Source organism: Buteo buteo, chromosome 16 (assembly GCF_964188355.1).
Source record: "Buteo buteo chromosome 16, bButBut1.hap1.1, whole genome shotgun sequence".
In the NCBI taxonomy this organism is placed as follows: domain Eukaryota; kingdom Metazoa; phylum Chordata; class Aves; order Accipitriformes; family Accipitridae; genus Buteo; species Buteo buteo.
The window spans coordinates 14,685,608-14,711,284 of record NC_134186.1 but is presented as its reverse complement, the minus strand read 5'-3'; the positions used below and the strand labels follow the sequence as shown (position 1 = coordinate 14,711,284).

The 25,677-nt window shown below is 40.1% G+C and overlaps 1 protein-coding gene across 1 annotated transcript in view; it reads right to left on the bottom strand.

Annotated features, from left to right (window-relative positions):
- Nucleotides 1-11,233, bottom strand: part of PTPN5 (protein tyrosine phosphatase non-receptor type 5) — a 36,504-nt gene extending 25,271 nt beyond the window's left edge. Inside the window, exons 1-4 of the mRNA XM_075047059.1 lie at nucleotides 11,057-11,233; nucleotides 10,019-10,138; nucleotides 8,088-8,171; nucleotides 2,771-3,009 (exon numbers count right to left, since the gene is read on the bottom strand). Of these exons, the coding sequence (XP_074903160.1) occupies nucleotides 2,771-3,009; nucleotides 8,088-8,171; nucleotides 10,019-10,138; nucleotides 11,057-11,218 (605 nt within the window). The 5' untranslated portion in view covers nucleotides 11,219-11,233. The remainder of the gene's footprint in view (nucleotides 1-2,770; nucleotides 3,010-8,087; nucleotides 8,172-10,018; nucleotides 10,139-11,056) is intronic.
- Between the last annotated feature and the right edge of the window lie 14,444 nt (nucleotides 11,234-25,677).

The following is a 25,677-nucleotide window of genomic DNA, read 5'->3' as shown; positions in this document are numbered from 1 at the left end:
TCTTGTGTAGACAAGACCGGAAGATGATTTTGTGCACTGGAATATGAAGGCCAACACTTTCAAAGTGTTGTCTGTGGTGGGGTAACTGTATAATTTGTCACCTAAATAGAAGCAATTCGCTTGTCAAAGGTGCTGAGCAGGCAAAGTTTTCATACTTGTGTAAATCACACCGTATTTTTGGATGCCTAAATATGGACTGACATTTTAGACACCATTGGTGAAAACCTCGGTCTTAGTTTTTGTCAGGCCAGATCCTACTGAATAACCATTTATTAGTAGCACAGACAACATCAGCGGGGTAAGATCTTGGGATAAACGTTACCAGTTCAACAGTAAAAAAGACATGAGAAGCCAACGATTGCAGCAAATAATTTTTCTGTCTGAAAAACTTTCTTTCCATAACAGTAAATCATGAAAAGGGTAAAATGAATGTCCCAATATTTTAACAGTTACATTAAAAACAAGAGATGCTGTCGAATGTAGAATCTTTAGTGACTTTACTGTAAGTTAGCCACACAAAAAACTGAAAAAGTCAATATGCCTGCACTGTTTATTGAATGCAGTTTTAAAGCATTTCTGAGCTTCTGTCAATCTTGCATATCACAGACAAAAGTAAGATTCAAGTGCCATCAGTGAATCTATATTTAAGTACCTTTAACATAAAAATAAAATCACACAATACGATGATTACTAGATGTAATGTTCTATGCATCCACACAGTAAACCTATTTTTGATGACTCTCAGCTGGCAAAATCTAGTTAGCAGGTGTTTGCAGGAGCTGTTGAAAAGCCATGTAAACATGCAGGCGTGACCAGCTCACAGGGAAGACAGTAGAAGTTGTTACTTGGATCACAGCCCTTTTCTGGATTCAGGAGTTTTTCCAGAAGAATGTGCAGCCAGCCTCCTGGGGAAATTGTTTTGGATGAAACATGACCACTAGTGGTAGACACTGAATCTTTAGTGACACCTTTCAAGAGATTTTTACCCTATCCTCCTGTGTGCTGTTAAATAGTTACTACATTCCTCCCCAGAAACAGCTGCATTTGATAACGAATACTTTTGGTTCTTTTAAGGTAGAAGAGGCTACATACATAAAGATATTAACAGTCTTCAGCATGAGGAAATGAGATTGTTTCTTCTTAAGAGTAACATTCAGTGCTGTTTGAATTTAGCTAGTGACTACCCTTCTAATGGTGTAGGTGGTTAAAGAATGCGAGGGAAGTAAGAGAGAGAGAAGAATGGATGCAAAAGAGGGATAGGTAGATAATTCAACACAACACCAAACAAAGGAAGAGTGACCAATGCTTGATGTAAATTAAATCTGTCAGAGCACAGCTCAAACCTGAAATAATGTCTGGCTTCTCAAGCACACATGTATGTTGAAAACAAGTTTATTTCACATCTTAAGTGTACATGTTCTACCTAGTGTGAGAACTTCAAGCGATTGCTTTCTTTTTCCCATCTATACTTCTTTGACAGTTTTTTAAATGTAATTCATTACTTGAACTAATTGATATTTCCCAACTGATATTCCCCAATTCTCTTGAAACAGTGAATAAATTTCCTGCAGGCTAGCAGTCACCTGAGAAGAAATTTTTAAAATGAGAGAAATGGAATGGAATCAGGGATAGTGAAAAGCACAAATGACTGATGCATTTCAAGCCCAGTCTTGCCCATAACAAGAAACAATGGCAAAACTCACTGGTAGCAGCAGGCTCAGGGACAAACCCCAGAGGTTACTGCAATCTCATATTTAAAGTAGAATATAACAGTAAAAGGTAGGACATTTTAGGACAAATGTTGTAACCAAGAATAAAGTGAGAAAAAACATTCTAAGCTCAGAGAGTGCAAATTAAAAGCCTCTTCTGTAACATTCCCTTTTACTGTGTCATGTGGAGCTTTGGAAACTCAGCATCACACTTATTGAAATGTAAGTTCTGCCCTTTGTTTTAAGTTTTGGATATGAGAATTAACTATGGTTAGCACTCCAATTAAGCTTGAAAACCTAGAAATAAAGAAAAGTGATACTTTGCTATGTTGGGCCCTTCAGTAACCTCACTCTTATTCTTAACATCATCACCTTTGCAGAATTTCTTCACAGGATTTCTATCACCAAGATCTTTGTTCTATTTCACTAAGACAAATGAAAGAACACAAAACAGAAAAAGATCTTCATTTTGTCATAAAACTGTCTTTTCCCCAATGTGAATCTCTCCGAGAAGCTCTGTTGTCCTGATGGTTCACACAGTGAACACTGGCTCACCCCAAAGGTTCATTACTGGGTTAATTTCAAAGGAATTGGACTAACCTATTTATATGAGAGTTATTGCAGATTACCACTTGTCCTATGGTTTGCTTTTGGAGAAAGGACTAATCCTCTAGCATGAGTGGCAGAAAAAAATTAACAAGATACACCTCTTTCAGAGGTAAAAGCTTCCACGGCCCTGTAGTGGATTTCATGCTATGCAGTTGCCATCTTGGGGAATGGCAAGAGACCGATCAAACACAAATGGATATTTTAAAGGAAAGAAATGATGCTTTTGAGTAACACTTGTTGACAGCTGTCTAGAAACTCTCTGTTTTTTGGCTAATAAGTTTATATTTATGACTGGACTGAAAACAAGACAGGAAATAAAGCAGATGCTTGGCTTTAAAACCACATTTTAAAGTGACATTCATGAAGGCAATAAAGCTTCCTACTAGGCACAGAACTCCTAAATGCACAAAATCTGGGACCAGACTTTCCCCTATTAGTCACATCTACCCTACCTTTCTTGCAAGCCCACGGATTTAACCGTTAGAGTAGCTGGATCTGTCTCCGCTTTAATGTCCATTACGCAGTCAAAGACCGGAGTCTCCGGTACAGGATCCAAATCTAGGAAGTCATCCTCATTTTTATCCTCTGTCCACTCTGAGTATGTGAATGAAGGCTGCCGGCTCACAGATTGGCGTCTGTCCTCTTGTAGTGGAAAGGGGGGGTCTGGACGAGCTCTGAGTAGATGCCAAAACTGGAGGAAACAAACATTTAAAAAAGCTTTCTGCTTGTTGCCAGCCCTTCCATGCAGCCTAGAGGATGGGTCTTTAGGGCAGCATCCCAGTTTGCTATAACGCATTAGAATTGGAGAGTACTGAAGAGGACAGGAATGTTCCATGCAGAAGTAGCTTTGTGGTGCATGTTACAAGGATTCACATCTACCCATTCAAACCTGCTTTCAGCCACAGAGGTTTCCACAGAGCTGGCCAGGCTTAACTCAGGGATACAGTGGAAGCGGAATGTGCTTGTGACCATCACATGCAAGCCAACATGATATCACTGTCCTTTTGTTCAGTTTCTTACACTTCCTAGGTTTGTTTACAAAATAAAAACCTACTGTATTATTCTACAAGTCATACCTTTCCTTATGGTTTTCCATTTAAAATTTAGATATAGTTGGGTTAAAGTGAATACAGTTTTCCTGAACTGCACATCTTTGAAAATCTGGCACCGTACCACAAATTCATGTATAAACCAATCATTTTTTAAAGAGGCCTTGATTTTGATGTACCTGTTTTGAGACTCAGAATGCCCATATCAGTTTCTGGCCAGTGGCAAAGACTGTTTTGTAATCTAATGATCTGATTTAAATATGGTATATACATTAAATAATAAATCTTGTGAAGTTCTAGGACATAAATGTAATATTAAAGTTTATAATATAAATAAATGAAAGGTTTGAAATGGCATGAATCTAAAAAATTACTGTATCATATTGGTTTGCACGGATGCTGTGGCACACTAGATGATTTGGAGATTGTATCAGTAGACTATTTAATCCTCCACACAGGCCTCAGTTAAAAATTTCAAGCCCACTTCTGAATTCCAGGATCTGGAACCTTAGGCCAACTTCATCCCTTTAGCACTGAACTAGGAGCAGTATCACTCCGGCTAAATGTTATACAAACTATATTGTACTGTCAAACATCCTTTTGAGACTAAAAATAAGGGCTCGTATTTTCCAAAGTAAAGCCTCTTTTATCCTTTTCTTATATGGCATTTAAAAGGGCAGTTGAATTTAGAAAATGTGCCATGAAAAAAGGTCAGATTTCTCTTCCTAGGCTGCTAAAGCATATTAGCTTGTCTACGATTTTAAACAACAATTTTCTTGTGCCTGTGTGTCTTCATGTATTCTCATTTCTCTGAGCCTAAAGAATGAAAGGAAGTGAAGCAAGTTTTAATTTCTGTTCATAGTCAGCTTTAGCAAATGTTAGACTGTCACAAAGCAGCAGTATTCATTTGTCAGTTACTTCAAATAAAATGTTTTTTTGTTTGTTTCAGTTAATCACAGTACACAGTAATTACAAAAGCAAACATAGGAACATGATTACTAGACCTTTATTTTACACAAATTTTGGGCCAAGTCTGAACTGAGTCTGTCCTACATGCTTGGCCTGTTGGATGACAAGCAAGAAGCTTGAAGATCTGATTCTATTTTCATTCCCCAGGATGACTTCTAGAGCTTGGCAGTCCCACAGTACTAGCCATGGTTCTTTCACATACTGCAAGACTGTAATAGCTGAGCAGTTCAGAGTGTAAAGTATCTGCTCAACAACTTTGTACTGCTGGAGAGTGCTGCTGTTACTAAAAATCAACTGCTGAGGGACAAGTGTAAGGTCTAGGTACCAATTATATGTTACAGATTCTAGAGCTGGTGTGGTGACACAGGACTGATTTTACTGGTGATTTAACAAACTGTAAATCCAAAGGAACAAAAAGTTCACCCTAGAAACAAAGCAGCTTTTCTTTGGGTTGAAAGAAGTGTGTGGTAAATAAGAGCTGCCCAAGACACTGGAAGAAATTAAGTTACACATAAAAGTGATGGGGTTAAACTAAATAATGGAAAAATAGTCAGCTCTGAAAACTGTTCAGGAGGACTAAACAGCTCAATGCTGGTTCTCTGCAGTTGCCAGGGTCTTAACACACCATTATATGGGACAGAAAACAGACAGCATCACTAATACAAGCCTCAAGAACTCTATCCAGCCTTTTATTATCACTGTGACTGCTAACCTCCGAACAGATCCTGGTACCTGGCTATTCTCAGAAAAGTACTTCAAATGTTAGCTAAGGTCTACTCTCCTGCAAAATTTGCTGTACATATATTAAAGTCACAAATTCCCTGATATGGGAATGAGCTAGACTTTAGCATGTGCACGGACCAGACAGGGCCTCTGTTCTCTTGGTATCACTTCTGAGAATCCACTTAACCACCACTTCTTAGCCTTGTTATATGGCCCAATAGTTATTACTCTACACTACAGCAACAAAGTACCTGTATAAACAGGCACATTTTCTCCCTTCCCCAGGGAACTACTAAAGCATTACTATAAGATACCAGAGCTGCTGAATAAAAAAAATGCATAAGCTGCTTTTCACTGGTATGCCATCTAGAATATACTTAAGTGTGGGACTGATGTATCAGGTCCATCTATAAAGAGAGAAGGGTACATTTGGGAAAGAAAGATTTCATCATAAAGGCACTCCTCAATGTAAAAGACCCCTTCAAGTTCCCTTATAAGCAGCATGTTGCTTAAAACCAATTTAAAACACACACAAAAAAACAAAGAGAGGATGAGAGAGAAACCACTCAGCTGAGACAGAGGGAAAATAAAGAAAACTGTCTTCATGCAACTGTCTGTTTTCCACCAGGCTGGGATTCTAGAAACCCTCCTTAGCTCCATCACTACATTATTTTCAATGTTCTGCTAATGACTATTTTATACCTTATTCCCTAAATACTGATGGAAGCAGATGTTTTCAAATTGCAAAGCAGCATGACCTAAGATGTCAAAGAGTAAGGTAACAGGTAGGTAGGAAGGGACAAGGCTCATACGCTCTCTCTAAACAGCCTCTCCTTCCTAATGCCACTGTTAGAGAGAGCACACTGGGCAAGATGGATCATTGGTCTGAACTCATAGGAAGTTTCTTATATTCTGGTGCTCTGCAACTTGCTCAGAGACCAGGCTGTAACAGTGACATTCATGCCTCCACTCTAGCTAGAAGACTGTTAGCACAGACCACAGGAATACAAAACAGAGCAAGCTTGACTACATGGAAACTGTTATAAAACTGTTTTCTGTACAAAAGTTTTAACAAACACTTAAAAACGGGCCAATTCTGCTCTCATCTACACTGATATAAGTGTTCACTTGCAAGGAGTTACCACATACACAAAGCAGTTCAAACTGAGACCAGAATTTTTGGGCACAGAGAGCTTTCATTTAAAGTTACTTTCTCTGCTAAGAATGGGTCAGCAATAAAATGTTTCCATCCACCAAAAAATAGGTTGGATATGCAGAAAAATCAAATCCCGGCTATTCCGATTTCCAGCTCAGAATGTTTTGCTGCAAAATTACCTGGAATTGACACAGTTCATCACAATTCTCAGATGTCTCATTTTTGTTCTTTAATATTTGCAATTACAAAACCACTAGAATTTTATTTTTTGAGGACAAAATTCATCTGGATGAGGAACAGCAGCATTGAAAAAGCAGAAAATTGTATAAATCCGGCTAACTTCCTTGCCTACATCAATGATCCCAATAATGGAGGCATTAACACTAATTACTTCACCTTGTGAATGGTTTTAAAAAGTTCATTCACCTGACACATTAAACAGAAGATCTTGCCACTGTGCTGCCTCTGAGTGAACTTAACCATGGTATGTAATATGACAAACTTTCCACCAGGGAGTGTTGCCAGCAAATCAAAGGAGGTATTCCCCTCTCCTTGACACTGATGCAGCTGCACCTTGAATACTGTGTCCAATTCTAGGCCCTCCAGTTTAAGACAGATAGGGACAAAATGGAGTAGGCCCAGTAGAGGGCTACAGAGGAGGTCAGAGGTCTGGAGCACATGACCTTTGAAAAAGGTGGAGGGAATTGAGCTTGTTCAGCCTGGCAAAGAGGAGGCTGGGGTGATCTAACAGCAGCCTGCAACTACTTGGAAGGGCAGCTCCAGAGACAATGCAGCCAGGCTCTTCTTGGTAGCGGCAGCTGGTATCAAAGGACAATGGCCACAAGCTGCAGAAATTCAGCTTGGACATTCAGCTTTGGGAAATTTAGATCAGATATTAGGAAAAAATTCTTCCCCAAGAGCGACATGCAGTCATAGCACAGGTACCCAGAGAGATGATACATCTCCTTCCCTGGAGGTTTTCAAAACCTGTGTAGAAAAACGCATTGCTGACCTTATCGACTGTTGGCAACAGCCCTGCTTCAAGCAGGATGTTAGACTAGCAATCTCCAGAGGTCCCTTCCCACCAGCAGTCCTGTGATTCTATGATGTACTTCATTATACTGCACATCACTCAAACGGCACGTACACAGTACAGCTTCAGCTTCCTGAGCTACCTGAATGTGCACTGCTGTAAGGACAGGAGGTGATGTTCCACCTTCATATTCAGCAACTGCATTCCCACTCTAGCAGAACAGTATACAGGGGTATGAAAAGCCATGTTCAGTTAGAGCTCCCTAAAAAGAAAGAATTCTCCATAGCTTTCCCATCTACCACACAACTTTGTGCCAGTTACACAATCAAGGGAGAAACACGATACACTCCTCCTGCTCCCAAACAGCTGACAGCTAACTAGATCAATTTTAGTCATGCCACTAATCTTGTTCTGCAACTGGGGCCTTGGCCTACATCTACAAGGGCATTACATTCACAAGTGCACTGGTGCTCTGGAACGGCTCTTTCTGCCACTTAAATCACTGGATGCTCTGCAGCCAATTCATAAGGCAGCAATATTAGACGGTCCCATTATTGGACCACATCCCTTCTATTTAAGTGAAAATAGTTTGCCCATCTGTGGATGGCAAGAATAAAACCCATCAGTGTAATCCCCAATTCATCAAGAAATTGAGCAAGGGTAAGTGTAGTCATGATTCCTCTATGTAAAGCAAGCAGACAATTATATAGAAATAGCCCCAAAGATGTTGCTTTACAATCAACTTGGGCATAACATCAACAGCTTCGGGTAAATTGGACACCTTACAAAAACTCGCTGAAAAAGGGCATAGATATAGTTTGCACAGTATCATAACTTACCAGCGATCCTACAAATAACAGTCCTAAAGAAGCTAAAGACAGCAGGATGTACAATACCACAATGCTCCCGATTCTATTCAGGTCCTGTGAAACAACAGAATTGACAATGATTCATAAAGTATTCAGGGGCACAGTATAGCATCTGCATGCCTGTTCTTGGCAAACTGTGTATTCATTCTTGGATTTCCCATGCAGATTTAGTCATACCATACTTTTGTCTGTGGAAAAGCCACCACTACCAACAGAAAAAATGCCAGGCTTTGGAGAATACTGAAATTGAAACCACCTCTAAGCCCCAGCATCTCAGAAGGTCTAAAACCCAGATTTCACTGTGAAGGCAAACAGGAAATCTGCTTCCTACCCTCATGCATTGCCAAAATTGAGATCTGGATCCATGATTCAATTTTGCAGCCTGGACCAATGTTTCATTGCCACAGTCAGTGTAATTTTATACTGCGGCAAAGGGCTTTGAAGAAAGTTTACTGTTCCCATGTTTATGATCCTTACATAAAACCCAATCACGCAGGACTTTTCTACATTTTCTACACATTCTGTGAAATACCATCAGGTTCATTCACAGCACTGGCAGTAAAATTCACTCCGATGTCTTAGTCATATTTAAGTAGTTTAGAGTTCAGCCTGTTCTCAGTAGTAGGTGCAAAATTCAATTCTAATAGGCTTCAGTGGGCAAGGAGTTTTACTCTGTTTCTGACCCACTAGTACAGCTAAAAAGAAAGTCAGAGTTAAGAGCTTACATTTGCTTATTTTAATGTCAGAAGACTTCTTTGCCTTTACTGTTTTCAAGTCTAAATTTGCACAGTAAATAGTGCCATAATAAACAGTCCTCAGATATGCATGAACATCTGCACAGAGTCATACTTGGAGTGTTCTTGTGGTGCATTCTAGGAATCAGTTTGTTCCACACTGAACACTTACTTTAAGTCAAAATCCTATAAATCAGGGATTTTCTGTAAGGAACAATTTGTTAATGATTGACCCACTGTAAATAAGATACAGGCTATACTCTATGAAGAACTCTGATTGTGCATAATAAATCCAACTGAGAAAGGGCAAAGAAAAAGTGCTTCTTTCAAATAAACAAAAGAGCAGCTCATAAATACTGTTAAAACAATACAGAACTGTATCCACTGTACTTCAACCACAAGAGGCACTGAGTCAGATTTCCTATTTGTACCGCATAGCCTCTGCTACAAAGATCATGTATGATGAATCTAAGCATTCTGACAGCAAATATATTTCACTTGATTTTTGAAAGTAGCTGCTTAACACTTAATTAAGGTTCTGTCCACACTAGAGAAATCTGCACTGGGTATAATTACCCCAGTAATTTATCAGATGAATCATACTGGTATATGTGCCATTATGTCATGGTGAGAAGCTAAGCAATTTTACTGGGGTAGCTTTTTAAAAATAATTGAATCTGTACACCTAGTACACCTGAAATACTTTTACTGCACATGGATATGCTCTAAACACTCAACAAAAAACAGAATTTTGTGACTGAGTATCTTGTGATTTTGCCCCTTTATGTGGGTTGATCCATTCTTCCAGAATTTAAGCTTCTATCCACCCTAATAAATTAAGTTCCAGGTCTCCCTTTACTGTGAACTAAACCTTAGTGGGCTGATTTCTTATTGCTTTGTTTCATTTGCAATCATTTGCACATTATGGAAAATCTGCTGTGCTTATCTAACATGATAGCCAAAAATTGAGCGCTGTGTCTTGAAGATAAAATACGGAACTATTTTCAGAAAACTCTTTTCACCGTTTCAGGACACACACATAATGCAGCAGTCACTATATTATATGAAGTACATGTGTATTATACTTTTAATCAGAACAGATATTAGAAGTACCACCCAAGGCTACTGACATCAACTATATAATCAGAGAGGAGTACAGGGACTTACCTCCCCTTGATCTGACAAAAACTGTTTAAATGGGGTAAGCAAGTAAGACAGCAGGTCAAAGGCGTTCTGAGCTGCTGGGATGGTCCCATAAGTGCTGTACCACAGCATCATGCAGAGAAGCTGTGCAATCAATCATAAAATATATAATGAGCATCTCTCATTAGACAAACATTCATTTTCATTTCAAGACTGCATAATTAACTAATTTAGTTCTCACTGATTTCATGTTGATCATCATTTTTGCTTTAAGTAGTCAGGTATTTTCTAGGCTGTACCTTAACAAGAATAAAAAGACTGAAGGCTAAATGCTTAGCTACCATTAGCTAGATACATATCACTGAGTTAAGCAAGCTTACTCTGATCTACACTAGCAAAAGGACTGCCCATGGTAGCCTGTACATCAAAAAAGCAACAGATTCCTCTGACTTCTGAACTTTCAGCATTATTACTTTTAGATTAAAACTGGTAATTCAGTGAACTTTGTATGTTATTAAAAGACTATTAAGGCCTAGCCCATACTATGCAAAGCTCTCACAAACAGCCATGTTCACATAAGCATCTCTATAAACAGATACACACACAAACATACACATGTTGAAACATTTCATTTGAACCACTTAAGGTTGCTGCACGCACCACAGTTATCATAAAACTACAAAAGCAATGTTGCTATATTTAAACACCCTCACACAGAGGTATACCCTCATTCCCAAACATGAAAGGCACATTGCAACTTTAAAGGATACACCTCCCACTCTACCTTTTAACAAGACGGTTATTTACCCCCATACATATCAGCTACAGAAAATGGTTTTGTCGGGAGATGGGTCATTTGGCAAAGGAGGCATTTGCAGAGGGGCAGGACATCAAAAGGCAGGGGCTGTTTGCAAAGCAAGGCTGTGAGAGGTGGCTGCAGAAATGAGAGGACTGCAGCTATGTCCACTGCTACATCTACAATGAATGAGGAGGAAACCTCCCAAGCCAACAAAGCTTAAAAGAAGGGTCCCAGCATTTCAAAGTGATGTCAAGCTGCCTTACCAGTATCTGTGAGAGGACAAACAGATACATGCTGTCTCCAGGCATTAATCCATTCCACCGGTCAGCCCAACCAAGCAGCGCTGTTTTCTGGGAGGTTTTCAGGGACTGCTCCTTCCTGTTCAGCTGTCCTTGTTGTCCTTCAGCTTCATCCATTGACTCCATAACAGCTGGATTGGATAGACCTTCACATGAAAATGACACGTGCAGGGAATGAATAGGATGTAACCCTGCAGCCACCGCGGAGGCTGCAAGGGCTATTGTTTTCCTAGAGACGATGGTTACCTCTCAGTTCTGCATCAGTTAAGCACGGCTCAGGATTGTGAGCGTCACACTCTATTAGTGCAGCTGTATTCACCTGCCTTCGTAAGAAAAAAGTAAGTGTGGGCGGATAAATTATTTTCCCTTTCTTTCCGGAGGTGCAGATTCTGGGCTTTGTTGTTAATAAATTCTCATTTACATTGCTGCACCTTTTCGTTTTCACTTTTTAAAAGGAACCATCTGTGCTATTTCCTAGCTCCACAGTTCCCAGCTACATGGTGGCAGAGAACCCATTTTGTCCCTCCCTGCCTCAATTTCTCTATTTCCCCTTATTTGTCTGCTTTGTCTAATTTGATTATAAATTTCTGGGATAGAGACTGTTTCATGTTACATGCCTGAATAGTGCTCAAGGGCTCTGGGTTTTGGCTGAGTGTCCTAAGGCACTAATAAAATAGACTTTATTCTAATAACCTACTTCTTGGATGAATTCATACTCAAGAGCTATTTAATGTAATGCTATTCCATTCAGTGGAAATATGCACTGGAGTGGCTAGTCCCTCAGTAATAGTATTTTGAACACAGTCTGTGTAGATATAAATTAATTTACAAGCTAAAAGGAGTGAAAGATCAGACCCATTTGATATAAGTACTACTGATTTACATCTTTCTACATGAGGAAAGTCCCAAGGCTGCCCTGTGCACAACACTTTAGCCTTAAGCCTAAGCCAGCCACCTGTGCACGAGGGAAAATCCACATCATTGGCCCTTCCATGGTTTGTTGAGGTCAGGTTTCTACAAAATGTTCCTCTCAGACGTTTCTCTAAATGTCTCACAACAGTAACTCTAAGTCAGATAAGCAACCATAAACTAGCCACAGCTCTAATTAGGCAAATAAAACATAGGATCCATGTACCAGCTGAGGGTCTGGCCATTGGTACAGTAAGGATTCATGAAAATATCCCATTCTGATTTCTAAAATCCAAAAATGTGAGAGTGGACAGGAACACAAGATGTTTATTCCCACTCTGTGATTGTTCTCCCTCCCCTCACTGAAACAGATCTTATGACATCCATCCCCGCACAAGAGAACAAAGTGTTTGGGAAATGCTGATGGCTTCCTCTACCAAGTTCTCCATTCCCACAGACGCCCAGCAACAACAGGGTCATCATTGTGTAATGACTGGAGAGATCCAGAGACACAAGAAGGAGCATATGGGAGCTACTACCAGGTTCTGCCCCAGTAGCTCAGGTTACTGTTTTCTCATTTTCAAAGTATCTCCACTCAGTTTGTGATTGGCAGTGGCTTGAGCAGGGGATACTGGGTATAACTGGTTATATGTAGCTGTTTTCATTGTGTTTACACAGGTATTTCTCAGCAAGCATAAAGAATGTGCATCTAGATAGACATATACCCATGTATGTCATACCATAGGTATATGCTGAAATTAACTATTTGCCAGGAAGGACTCAGTACAGTAATTTGCATAAACACTATCAAAGTTTCATATTAAATACAGGCCAAGAAAACATGGAAAAAGAGAGAACTAAAGAGGTAAAATCAGAAGTGTCAACAATTCCAGCCTGTATTTCTCGCAGTGGTAAAACTTCCTTCTCTTTCATCTATATGTCTTTAATGCTAGAAGACAACTGCTTGAAAATAGCACTTTTCAAAGAAAAGTGGACAGTTTCTGGAATATAGCACAAGAGATCATGGGAGCTCTATCTCTCTGCCCTCAGGCTCCAGCCAGTAAGCCCATGACAAACCCCCCACAAGAAACACAGAGAGCCCAGATGCAGTCCTGGGTGTCCAGGGACATTGACCATATGCTTAACACCTGACTTCTGATACCCTGCTACATAGAGCTGGACTCTAAGTACTCCAGGAGGACAAATGAGCAGCCACATTAAGCAGTCACAGTTAAGGCTGCTTAAATACTTTCAATGCTGACCTCTGCTTTAATTTTCTATCATGTGCTAAAACTTAACAGTTAAATTTGAAAATTTTCAAGCTTCCAAACTGTTCCATGTCTCACTGCATTTGGACAAGAATTGAGGGGAAAGCCCTTGTTAATGATTGCCAAATTTTTTCCTGCTATTCTTGTGGGATGTTTATGCTCTGTGTTTTGCAACAGAAATTTGAAATTTAGCAGGGACAGAATCTTGATGTCAGAAATTATTTTTGCCATCCATGCAAAAAGACACACACCTGTGGCTGAAATACAAACCTTGAAAAATATCTGTTTACGTATAGTTGATTACAGCTTCCTCCTAAAGTCTCTAACATTTTGTTTTCACTAAGCATGTTTTAAGTTCTCCTTTTCCTCTATCTGCATTAAATAACACACCTCTGTCCCTAGGAATGGCTAATGAACCTATTTCCTGTTTTTTCCAAATCCTAATGACTTCCTTTCTTGGATACTCCTCCCCAAAACTCAAGATAAAATACACACAGAGCAGAACTAAAACATCTTTGGGAAAATAACCAGAACAAGGAGCCAGGGAATGCAGATTTCAAGCTCAGTTTTCAACTATTTTTTGTAAGTCATAATATTTCATATTTCAGACTTTTTTTTTAAACTGACCAAAAGCTCATTCACCAATCTTATGCAGCAGGTAAACAGAATTTCTTTGTTTCGTATCTGTAACAGCCTGAGATTTTACAAGGTCACTTCTGTCTAGGTTGGAAAGAGAACCCTGACTCTAATATGACGATGTGAAGGCCACTTAACCACACACCTTCTGGAACAAAGACGTCAAAGTTAGGGGACCACTCTGTATCTGTAACCATGGGGATCTATGCCTCTCCACAGCCCAGAAGCCCAATTCCTGGTATTGCAGTGTTGTCTAGCAACAGCTGTATAATTGTAGAAGCCACATTCTCCTTCTTATGACTGCCCTATATGAAGGACAATAGACTACTTCTACTTTCAATTGCTTTCACTGCATAAGATACAGATCTGGTCTATGGACCTAGGAGCCCAGGACTCCAGCTCTGCTGAATTGATACTGTTATCAGCAGGTATTTTCACTAATACAGTAAAAGACAACAGAGACAAGGACTAAAATAATGGAGAACTGTTTGAATTCATACATATAAATTTATAGATTAAGATTCATATCTTGGGTATACAAAGAAAGTGTCTTGGATTAAAGTCCACTCAAAAATTTGCTCCTCCAAATCACAAAAGATTAAATTTTAACAAACATAACAATGCTCACCTACGGTTCTGTATTGATTTAACTATGTCAGCTTTACACAATACTTCAATTACCATTCACACTTCATCTTGCAATCCTATATTCCTGTATTATTTGCCCTAATGGGCCATGGATTCTTTCAGTGCACAGATTAGGTAATAAATGAGTGAGACATAAGTAGAGTTGTCTTGTGTCAAGGTCAGTGTGAAGGTCTTGAGACAGCTTACAAGGATGACTACATTGTGGAGGAGTGAATTAAGCCTCTGTTCTGCTAGTTTGACTGACAATGAAATCTAACATCCATGTGATATCCTCCTGATATCACTCCTCTCCTGCATCATAGAGATTGGGATTCAAGTTCCACAAGTACTTCTGCTGTGACGCAGGACTAAGCTTGCTAGAAAAAAAACCCTTTGGCAGAAAAATTAAAAGGTCTCTGACATCTGTAGCAGCCATATGGGTTGTTAAAGCAACTTGAAATTTCAAAACAGCACCATAAACTTAACCTCATCCTTGCTGTTCAAAGAAAGGAACTTTCTGGATCAAGCCAGTGATCCATTCATCCTGTATTCTTTCCTGAAACATAGGCACCAGTACAAGCTGCCAAAAATAAATGGCACTACACTTTGCTATGGAATAACCTATTCAGGGAAACATCTTTATCCACTCACAAGGTATCAGCTGGCTTCTGTAACTCAGACAATGCCCATTTTTAAAACCCCTGTGCCTCCATCTCTTTCTTCTTCTGACTTCATATGTGGGTACACAAAAGGCAGAAGAATGAAACAATACCTATATACACTCTCAGAAAAACATGTGCTTAGAGTACTAGACTTAACTGGAACATTAAAAGGCACTGTAGTAATGATAAGTAAGTCAACAATGCCTTACAGTAACAAACATGCCATGATCCAATTGAATGTTGCTGTGGGCGAGGCATCAGCAGCTCTGTAACTCAACTGATTCATACTTAAGAGCCTTCAGAGAAAAACAAAACAAAACAAAAAACAACCCCCCAGAACCATATATCCTGGCTGTATTTCCTAACAAAGTTAGCACTTGTCCTGGTTTCGGTTAAACCACAGCAGCACTTTAAAAGGAACTTGTGTCCTCTCTTATGCATGGGTGCTAATGCTCAAGGAATTGACAGAGCTCTGTTGGCAGACTTAATTTAACAATGTATTCTTGAGATTAAAAAAGACTTGTTCCTTACCAAAAGGATTTTTATAATAGAAATAAAATGTACCCCAGCTATGAAAATATAGTGCTCATACAGTTACTAGACTTTTACTTACATCCATCACACCATGCCTGTGGGAATTATGCTTCTGGAGGACTGGGCAGTACTGCCTTTCCGCTGGGAAATACAAATTTTGTTAATGGTGGCAGCTTCTTCATTTGTGGTGGAATGCCCAAGCTCTGTGGAACTACCTGCCAGACACACAAGACAGAAGGGAAAAACAGGCCTCACCTGTTCTGCCAACTCTCAAGCTGCAGCAGCCAACACACCACAGCATCTCAGCTGCATTGTCCCATATTTGTTTCACATGTGTGGAGATCCATATCCCTCTGAACCTGTCTATACCTTCACGATGGCTATGCATGGCAAGAATTTACTCTATAGGAAGGGACCACAGTGTGGAAGCATTGCAAAGTATGAATATGCCAGCAATACTTCACATCCATCAAGATTACCAACACTTCATACCACAGTCCTAAATCCACATACAGCCTCTTCAGATGTCAAAATGCAACTGCCTACTGAAGTCACTGTCTCCGATTTCCATTTAACTGCTAGGGAGACCTGCTATCAATTAGGGAACAGCAGATGAATGCATACTACTGATATGGGTCTGCAAATCAATTGCTGTTTTTCACATGCACCTAAACTGCATACGCAGAACATAGCCCTGGCATTGTACTGCACTTATCTGGTCAAGACCTTGTTAAATCTACAGGTCAGAAGACACACTGATTGCAGGCAAGTCCAAATGCTGGCAAGTGAATGAGCTGCCTCAGAGCACACATGAACGAGAAGTAGCTTGTGCTGGAGGGTAAAAAGACAGCTCATCTAATCAAAGAACGGAGCTTTAGGAGAAAGGTATTGGCTGAGAAGACATTCTATTTTTTGCTTTCCACTGCAGTAGAAGAAGGATGGAAACAATAATTAGGTTTTGGACCAAAAGTCAATCTTTCTTTTACACTGCAGTGGTATGGGAGGAAGTGGGTAAGAGGAAGGGGACCCTTCATACTTGCATGGCAAACAACTTGTGTACTTACATTCCTCTCTCCACAGGAAACCAACTAGTGGGTCACTATTCTACAACTCAGAAACTTACTGAACTTCTTTATAACCAGCCAATCTCAGATATTAAGGAGCTAAACATAATGACGGAAGCTGCATCATTACTGTTTACAGATGGATACGATTCACCACCTAGGAAAGTCTGGTTTTCCTTGACGCTCTGTGCACTCTTAACTAACTCATTTGACAAGTTATGTTAAAAATTACACTCAAGATCTAATGAGCTGTGTTGAAAGCTGGGAATGCTACTTCCAACACTTGCTGTAATCCTAAGAATGTATCTCTTTCTCCCTGGCTCCTCCATTATTAATTTTTTTTTTTTTTTTTTTTACCTTTCCTCTCATGATATGGTACTGACTACTTCTACTCTACTTGATCCCTGACCTACTCTGCTTACAAGAGTTCAATACATTTATCTTTTCCAAATGGCTGAATGACACTCTGATTGGGAGGAGAGCATCTAGCCCCTAGAAGTATCCAGATTAAGAGCTGCGAAGAAAAACATTCCCAAATGCACCCTGCAGCTACCTACTACTGCCTGACTGGAGATAGAAGGGATTTACAACAATGTAATCGTCTCAATACTTCCAGTTCCACTCTGGAAAAAGTCCAAGTTTTAGCTGCCAAGAACTTGTGATTGGTAGATCCTGCGTTTGTAACGCAAAACCACATAGAGTGCTACTTCAGAAGATACCAGACAGCTTAATTCAAACACTAGCAACAACCCAGACAGATCTACATACCCCACGAAGTTCACCACTAAGCACTGCAAGGCACCAAAGCAATTCTAAAATCACTTTGGTATCTAACTGGAAGCCATTTAGATTCATCCAGTGGTCCTTTGTAGGTCTGCAAACTGCAACTGCAGACTTCATTCTCCTCTCTGTAACAGAGCTCAAAGAAGAAATAAGCCTGACATACCACGAATCCAAGTAGGAGGTTCAAGTACCTCTAACTATCATCTCTGACACATTAGAGAGGAATGGAAAACTCTTCACCAGTCTACATACCAGTAACCTGGTTGTCAGTCTCTGATGTTACTTATTCTGAGATGAAATTCAGCTTACAATTTCTAATGCTTTCAGTTTGCACTGTGTATCTACCCTGGACCATAAGAATTAGCTGGGCCAAACTACAGGCATTCATAGCTGTGTGGGTAACAACTGAAAATTATAACATTCAGGGATTCTATCTGGGAAAGCTGGATCTTTCTGATAAAATGATCACACTGGAAGTAGCCAAGAATATTGGTATTTAATTCACTCCGACTCTTGGGTTGATATGCCCATCAAGAAGAATTCAGCTGCTCAAGAGCTCTCAAGTGGCACTGTTTCAGGCTCTCTGAAGATTCAAGAGAACATCACCCCATGCATTATTTTTTTTTCTTTTTTCTTGGAGGGGTGTGGGTGGGTGGGTGGAGGTGCAGGGGAAGGGGCGTGTTGGGTTTTTTGCATGTTATCTACATCAGCCGAAAGGGAAAAAGTTCATCTGAAAGATCAAACTCTGGAACACAAGTCTGGAAAATTTGGTAACAACAAGGCACACTATAGCTTTAAAACTGAGCTTTTAGTAAGTATGACCACTGATATAAAATGTCTACCTGCGGTTGCTTAGTCTATTGAGAAAAATCTGCTTCAGTCCTCCCTTCTGAAAGAAAAACACAGAAACTGATAATAAAATACCACAACTTTTTGCATTATAGATGTCAGAAAGACACTGCAATGGCCCCTCCTTAATACTGAGTGGGGAAAAAGGTTCATTTACCCTTGTGTGACAGAGGACAACCCACAAGTATCACCAATTTTCCTTTGCACTTGCTTGTCCATGAGTGGCAGCTAGCATGCTTAAAGTCAGCAGCCTCATTCTGTGAAAGGCAAACGTTCTCTGTGGAGTTCTGAAACAACAGTGCAGAGGGGGAAATGGGTGTCCACTACTAGCCAGGAAAAGCACTGGAAACTTGCACCTCTCAAGTTCAGCTGGTACACTCTGGCTGCTACTTAAGCCAAACTCCGATTACCAAAATGGAAAGACCAATCAGGAGAAAAGGAAAGCAAGGAGGAAAGTCGTGCAGAAAATCTGTGAGCAAGCCAGGCAGTGAACTGAGGCCTACATATTTCTAGTCCAATGCTTCTCCCCTTTCACTGGAAAAATTTTTAACAAACTTGGAGAAGAAACTTTCCTCTCTACTTGAAATAAGTTCTGCAGGAAAGAATATGCAGCCCCTTCTCCCTGCTGGTGGGCTGCACAGCTCCATCCATAAATGGCCTGTTTCATCTCTGAGGGAACACGAACCTGATGCCAGTGTGTGAGAAGAATAGTTGCCTTTCCACTCAGCAGCTCCCTGCTGAACTGCTGAGTCACACATTTTCTCTGCATTCATTTTCACACTGCTCCCACTCAGTCCACCTGCCACTTCATCTGGGATGGGTGGGAGGAGAGAAAAAGGTGAAGTCAGAAAAAATGTTCATGTTCACCCAGGACCATTATTATGATACTGCAAGGTCACATAGAAAAGCAAGCCTGCAAGCTGCTAGAGAGGGATGAAGAAGAGAAATATCAGATTGCAAGACAAACTGACTCCCCTCTTCTTCTTCAACAAGAGGAGACTGGCCAGCAAACAAGTTGCAAACCTCATCTGATTTCCCATCAGTCATTGATGTTATGTGCTTGCTGATATGTTCTGCAAATTTCAGGCTTCAAACCAGGCCTTGAAGTTTTCCCTCTTGTCTGTGATTTAGAAGAGCTTTCAAGCTGCTGTGATTTTTTCAACAGTCCAACAGGTACTGTGTAGTAATTGACTGGCTGTCACTGGGAAGCGCCACAATGGTAAGTGCCAATACCATCTGGATAGATTCCAGTTCCTAAGGGCATCTTCAGCTGACTTGCTGCAGCAGAAATGTCCACCAGCCCCAACTTCCATCATTCCAGAAGATGAAGGGAAAATCTTAGCCATTTTCCTGCAGCTTCCATAAAACCCAAGCACAACAGGAGCCAACATCTCCTGCTACCTATTAAATTCTTATGTAGAAAAGGGACTCCACTATCAGTGGTGGAAAACATGTCTATTATGGTTACAGAGGGTCCAGATTGCTCTTAGGTTGGGCTGTACATATAGAAACGTACATTTAATTAAATTATCAAGGTAGTAATTTTTTCTGTAATTAGATTTCTGGACAGTACAGTTTATAGGTCATGAGAAAAGAAAATGCTCAGAAGCTTCCTAGCTTATTAAATCAACTATCTGAAAAAGCATTTCTGAAACTGACTTTCAGACTAAACTAGGACAACCATGGTTAATTTTCAGAGTAATTTTTAACCTACTGCTACTGTTAGTATTCAGTAGAAAAACTGAGGGCTTGTTAGGAACTAAATAAGGATTTTATTTTGTTAAGCAGAATTAGCAATTAAAAAAGTAAGCCTGTTTTTGCCTGTGAGAAAGAGTCTGTTCTTAGTTAGTGTTCAGCCTTGCTTCTCAGTAATTCTTCTGGTGCAAGCCTGTTCGCTTGAAAATGTGCTTCTGTTCTCCAGGCCTAAAGTGCAAAGACAAAATCCAGTCTCAGAAGAGTTTAATGACATCGCATTAACACGCCTTTCTATATCAACTTCCACTCCCCACCCCTAGAGTGGCTCATCATCATGTTGCTCAAGAAATAGTTCATGAAAAAAATGATAACTGCAGGGGAAAATAAATGGGAAAGAGAAAAGCAAAACTCAAAACCTTCTCAAATTTCCCTGCCTCCATACAGTTTTTTTGTTCAAAATAATCAAAAGAATTTGCAAAACACGATTTTAAAAGACAAGGCTCTGGTCTATGAAGTCAGTCCTGAAGAGGGAAGGATACAGTCTGCCACCAGAGACTTTGTTTCACTGAAGGGTGAGACTGGGAGACCTTATTTGAGCTGCCGTCAAACTCTTCCTTCTTGGAAGAAACCAGATGCTCAAGATAGCATTCCTCCCAGACCTGGAGTCCTACACAGTGCTACTGGCTGCTTAATATACCTAGCCCATCTAGTATGAGAGAAAGTAATGTATTTGATCATCTCACCAAATCTCTAGTCCATAATTGATGTGAAACAGAGTTACAAGGGAAAAGCAGCTTACAATACCCTTGGCTGACACCACTCTAAATCGGGTGTAAGCTTCACTTACATGGGAGCGGGAAGAAAACAAAATCATCACGCTCTCTTGCTCTAGAAAGACAGGTTCAGCAAATATGAACTGCTTGAAGCCATCAGAAGCAGTAAGGGACTGTCTGATAAAGCAACCACATGGGAAGTATATGAGAGCTACTGTACCACCTGCTGGGGTCCACTTCTCCATTACTTGTTATAAACTGCTGTGTCTCTACTAATAATGGAGGAGTTGCTCTTAATTTACAATGCAAGATTAGTTATGCCCTTGTCCACATATAAGTTGTCATCCCACTACTAAATGAAATACACAAGAGGTTTATTCTTAATGGCTCTACTAATGCTTACAGGTCTGTAACACAAGATGCATTGTTAAGCACCATCCTTTTTCCTTTTCTCCTGTGAAACATGTCAAGTTAAAGGATATGCTATTTCTCATGGCAGCTAGAGCCCCTAGAGCAGTGTTTGCTTCGAAACAACTAAAATATTAAATATGGTGTCAAATTACAGCTCTTAAGTGAATGTAGACCCTTGGCAGGCAGAGACAGTGAATATTAACTTCTATCACACGCACATATAATTAGCATTTGCATCTTTCAATCAGGGCTCTATTCAAAGCTTCTTTTGTTTTTTTGCATAAGGCTCTTTCCTCCTTTCCTATTAAACCCCTTACCTAAGGTCCATCTGATCACCACTTAACAATTAGATGCATATTTTTTTTTAATAAAAAAATACATTTCTTTGTTATGCTGTTTTCTTCAGTGAAAGTTTTCAAGTGCCTGGTGATAATTTTGGGGGTGCCTTGAGCTTTTGTAAACAGACTGCAAGTTGACTTTCAGTGGAATTGGTTGTCCCAAATTATTCCCAGCCTGCAAACTCCCTTTAACACTGAAAATGGAAACCCACAAAGCAGCTCTGTAATTCCACAGTTAAAGAGCTATGGCTTTGACTGGTCGTGAATCAGCCTTGCACAGACAACATAGCCGGGGAGAACTGTCAACAGCACAACAACAATGCAGATTGAGATATACTGGGCTGAATTCTCTTTCTGAAACCGGATAACCAACTCTCCCCTCCCAAACCCAAATTATAATTTTTGTGCCTTTAGCCTTTAACTACAGGATATACTTAAATGTGTCTGAATGCATAATCAAAAAATAGCAGCAATAATTTGAAACCAGTCAAACAGCCTCTGCCATACAAAAGTGAATCTGACAATTAAAAGAAACAAACATTCTGGTTTCATGCACTTTTGAAGGTATTTACTATTCATACTACTATCACCTGAATTGGTGCTAGCACACTTGTATTGCTTGAAAAAAACCCATATTTCTTATCATAACTGAGTAACTTCTACAGTTCTAATGCCAATACCATTGTGTGTTTCTAATTTCTCTTCAGTAACTTACTAGCCTGGTGTCCTGTAGGTATTAAATCTGCTTTCTGTTCCAGTGAATGAGAGGGTTTGCACCTTGAAGCAGATGGGTGATATGCTGGCTTCCTGCCAGGTTCACATGTGAACATTTTGATGTCATTCATTTGGGGGATAGCCTGCGTTACTAAGTGACTAAAATCTTATGCCCTGGAGCCTTCAGCAAAAACATTTAGGAAAGCCACTATCACATTCAACATTTATTTCAAAGACATTCTCTTTCCTGAGCAAAGTAAATTATATCAAGACTAATCTCAACAATCATCTTCAGCCACAAACCTGATACATGCCTCAAGGGTACTATTCCAAGTATAAGCATTTCACTTTCTTTCATGCATTTAAAAAGGCTATGCTTGCACAGCTTGGCTTCCTCAGAAAGAAAGGGTATCATTCAGATACTGTAACTTAGGCTCCAGAATAAGCACTTGTCTAGATAAAGGTGTGGACATGTAGAAACAGGATGTCCACACTCCATTTTTTCTCCGTACTGGACTGCTATTTCCATCCAGGGCTACTCCATTATAGGCCCAATGCAAAGCCTGCACAATTAAATATCATTGCTTCCAGTTCAGTGCTCTGTTACCTCTGTAACTGCAGTCCCTTCATGTTGGGGGGATGCTTAGATTATTAAAATGTGGTAGGTATAATGGTCTCCTTAATCTCTCCTTCCCCCTAGCTAACCACAAAGCAGCACAAAAAGTGAACAGTGCACACAGAAGAAGGTAACAGTCCACTTTGCCTACTTGTGTCTAGCCTATATGGATTCCTACACTGCGCTCATCAACATGGATACACAGCCTTAAGTAGTCAACTAAGAAAATACAACAGCTTGCCTTCTCATCCTTTTCCCAGTGAGGGAACACACACAGAGCAATGTTTTGTCTAGATAGATAAGCAGACATGTACAAGTTGTTACAGATCTATGTCAGAGAAGGTGAGACGAAAAAAAGCACACACAGATGATGAGCTTTGCAATTATTCTGGGAGGATTTTGCACCACTTGCCTGCAATCATGAGCTTCACTCTACAAAATCTAAAGAAACAAACCTCCCATGAACACATGCATCCCAAGGCTCCGCTTGATCTAAGGTGACTGCACCTCACACCACACAGCCTCATGCTGAGTTACCTTAGCAAGAGCTGACATTGATCACCAAGTCTGCAAGGTGGTAAGCAAAGTTCTGTGGAGACACCATTTTGGATCCTGCATCAGCATAGCATTTCTACTTCTAGCTCCAGTGGCAGCTTGGTATCAGCTAGCCTAGGGATTTTCTTTCTGTACTTCAGCAAACAGTGCAGAAATGCTCTTTGATACCTTAGACCGAGACCATTCTAGAGAGGACTTGAACACGATCTGATGTTACAAGGAAGCAGGTGGCAGGTATGCTGCATTTGTGGGAGGCATGGCTGCCAAGGAGGTACACTTAAAACATCCCATTGCTACAGGTATAAAAGGTCTCACAGTACCTCCTATTCTGAGGATGAAAAGACAGCAAGTTATTTTACCACCTTATCTATGCAACACAGATTGGGGCTATTCAAAAACATTGTTTTCTCAGGCCTTGATTAAAGCATTTCTTCCCTGTCAGGAGCTCCTGATTTCATAACATTTATAATTCAGATCACCACAAAGGCACCAAACAAATCCTTATGGACTCCTAGTTGCCCCACTGTGCTGTCTCCATGTTGAAACACTGCTGTTTATTTAATATGTTTTGAAATACGGGTAGTCAATTGCCTTCCATAGCATGTTCCTTATGAAGTGTGGGTGACAGTATGTGTCAATGGGAAGCAAGTTTTCATCCACACAGCTATATTCCTGCTATGCCATCCAGAACACTTCATCTGCATTAACAGGAGATGCCAAACACCTCATACCAAGTCTCTTCCCACGCTGAGGTATACACTTGACTTCACTATGAAGAAGTTAAGCCTGCACTGAGTAGTACTGTAAATCTCAGTCTTTGCTTCTAAGGACCAATGCAGTGCTTTCAAACCCACCCCATCTCTGGTCTTCCTCCACCGGGGCCAGATTCTACTAGAAGATTTTTTTTTTCCTTGCACCCCTCAACTCCCACTGACAAATACGTGCAACACACTTTCTTGGTCCTTTTTCCATTAGCATTAATTATGCTGGGAAGATCATAAGCAGAATGGACAAGAAAGAGCTACATTTTATGCATGGCCCAGGTGGAAGCACTGTGATCTATTTCAGATATGATGAGCAGAGACACAAAAGACAAAAGATGAATCAAGGAAATATCAAGTCCTACTTTTGGGGGATAATTATAACATTATAGTCCATCCTTTCATCTCTACAGATCTTGAAATGGTCTTACCAACTGAAAACACATAGCATCACCAAATCCATACGTGCATGCAATAGGAATAACACTTTAGTAGCATGCAGAAAAACCTCAAGAACAAAGGAAGCTTCACCTAAGAGCTGTTGCACAAGCATTTTCCCCTATGGAAAATAGCACCGACTCTTCAATATCCGGGCAAAGGACATTCAGAACCTGCCAGTACCGGTGAGCACACAGGGTGCTAAAAAGGGCCATTTTGAGAGCCCCTGCATGAATATGACAAAAGAAAAATGACCTATTCTGAAAAAGCTTTCTGTATTTATCTCTGTCTCCCACAGAAGGCATAGAAAATGGAAGGCATTTAGTGTCTTTCAGGAGTGCCATCCCTCTCCCTGAAAGCCTGCAAAATTGGTCATATGAAACTTTTACCTATTTCAGCAGGAACGTTGCCTGTGCAAAGAAGCTAGGACCAAGCCTTGCAGCCTAACCACCTCCCCTCCTATTTCTGGGCTCAGAAATAAGAGACCTTTTTAATATACATGTAGGGAAGACAAAGGCATTCAAACTGCTAAAGACTTTGCAAAGCAGCAACTTCAGACTGTCATTTGAAGGTCGGTCTCCAACATACAGTATTTATCTGCCTATTGTCAAACAACTGCTGGAACAGAAAGGAGTTTTAATAGAATATGTTAGTTAATTAAGTCGGAACGTTAATGGGTTTTTCATAACACTGTAGCATTGTATCTATGAAAAGCAATGAAAAAATGGTTCTATTTAGAAGTGGTAATAGCTGTAGTCTTTGAACATATGCTTAATGAATAAATCTGTTAGGAAAAAAGGCCTGTGTGTATTGGAGGGGGGTAGTATGTTTGTTCTCACTTAAAGCATGCCATGATGGCAATCATCAACAGCAAATGGCCTCTATTGTCGAGACTAAATAAAATTCCATTTGGCCATTTACTTTCAGGTGAAATTGCTTTTTTTCTTTTAAA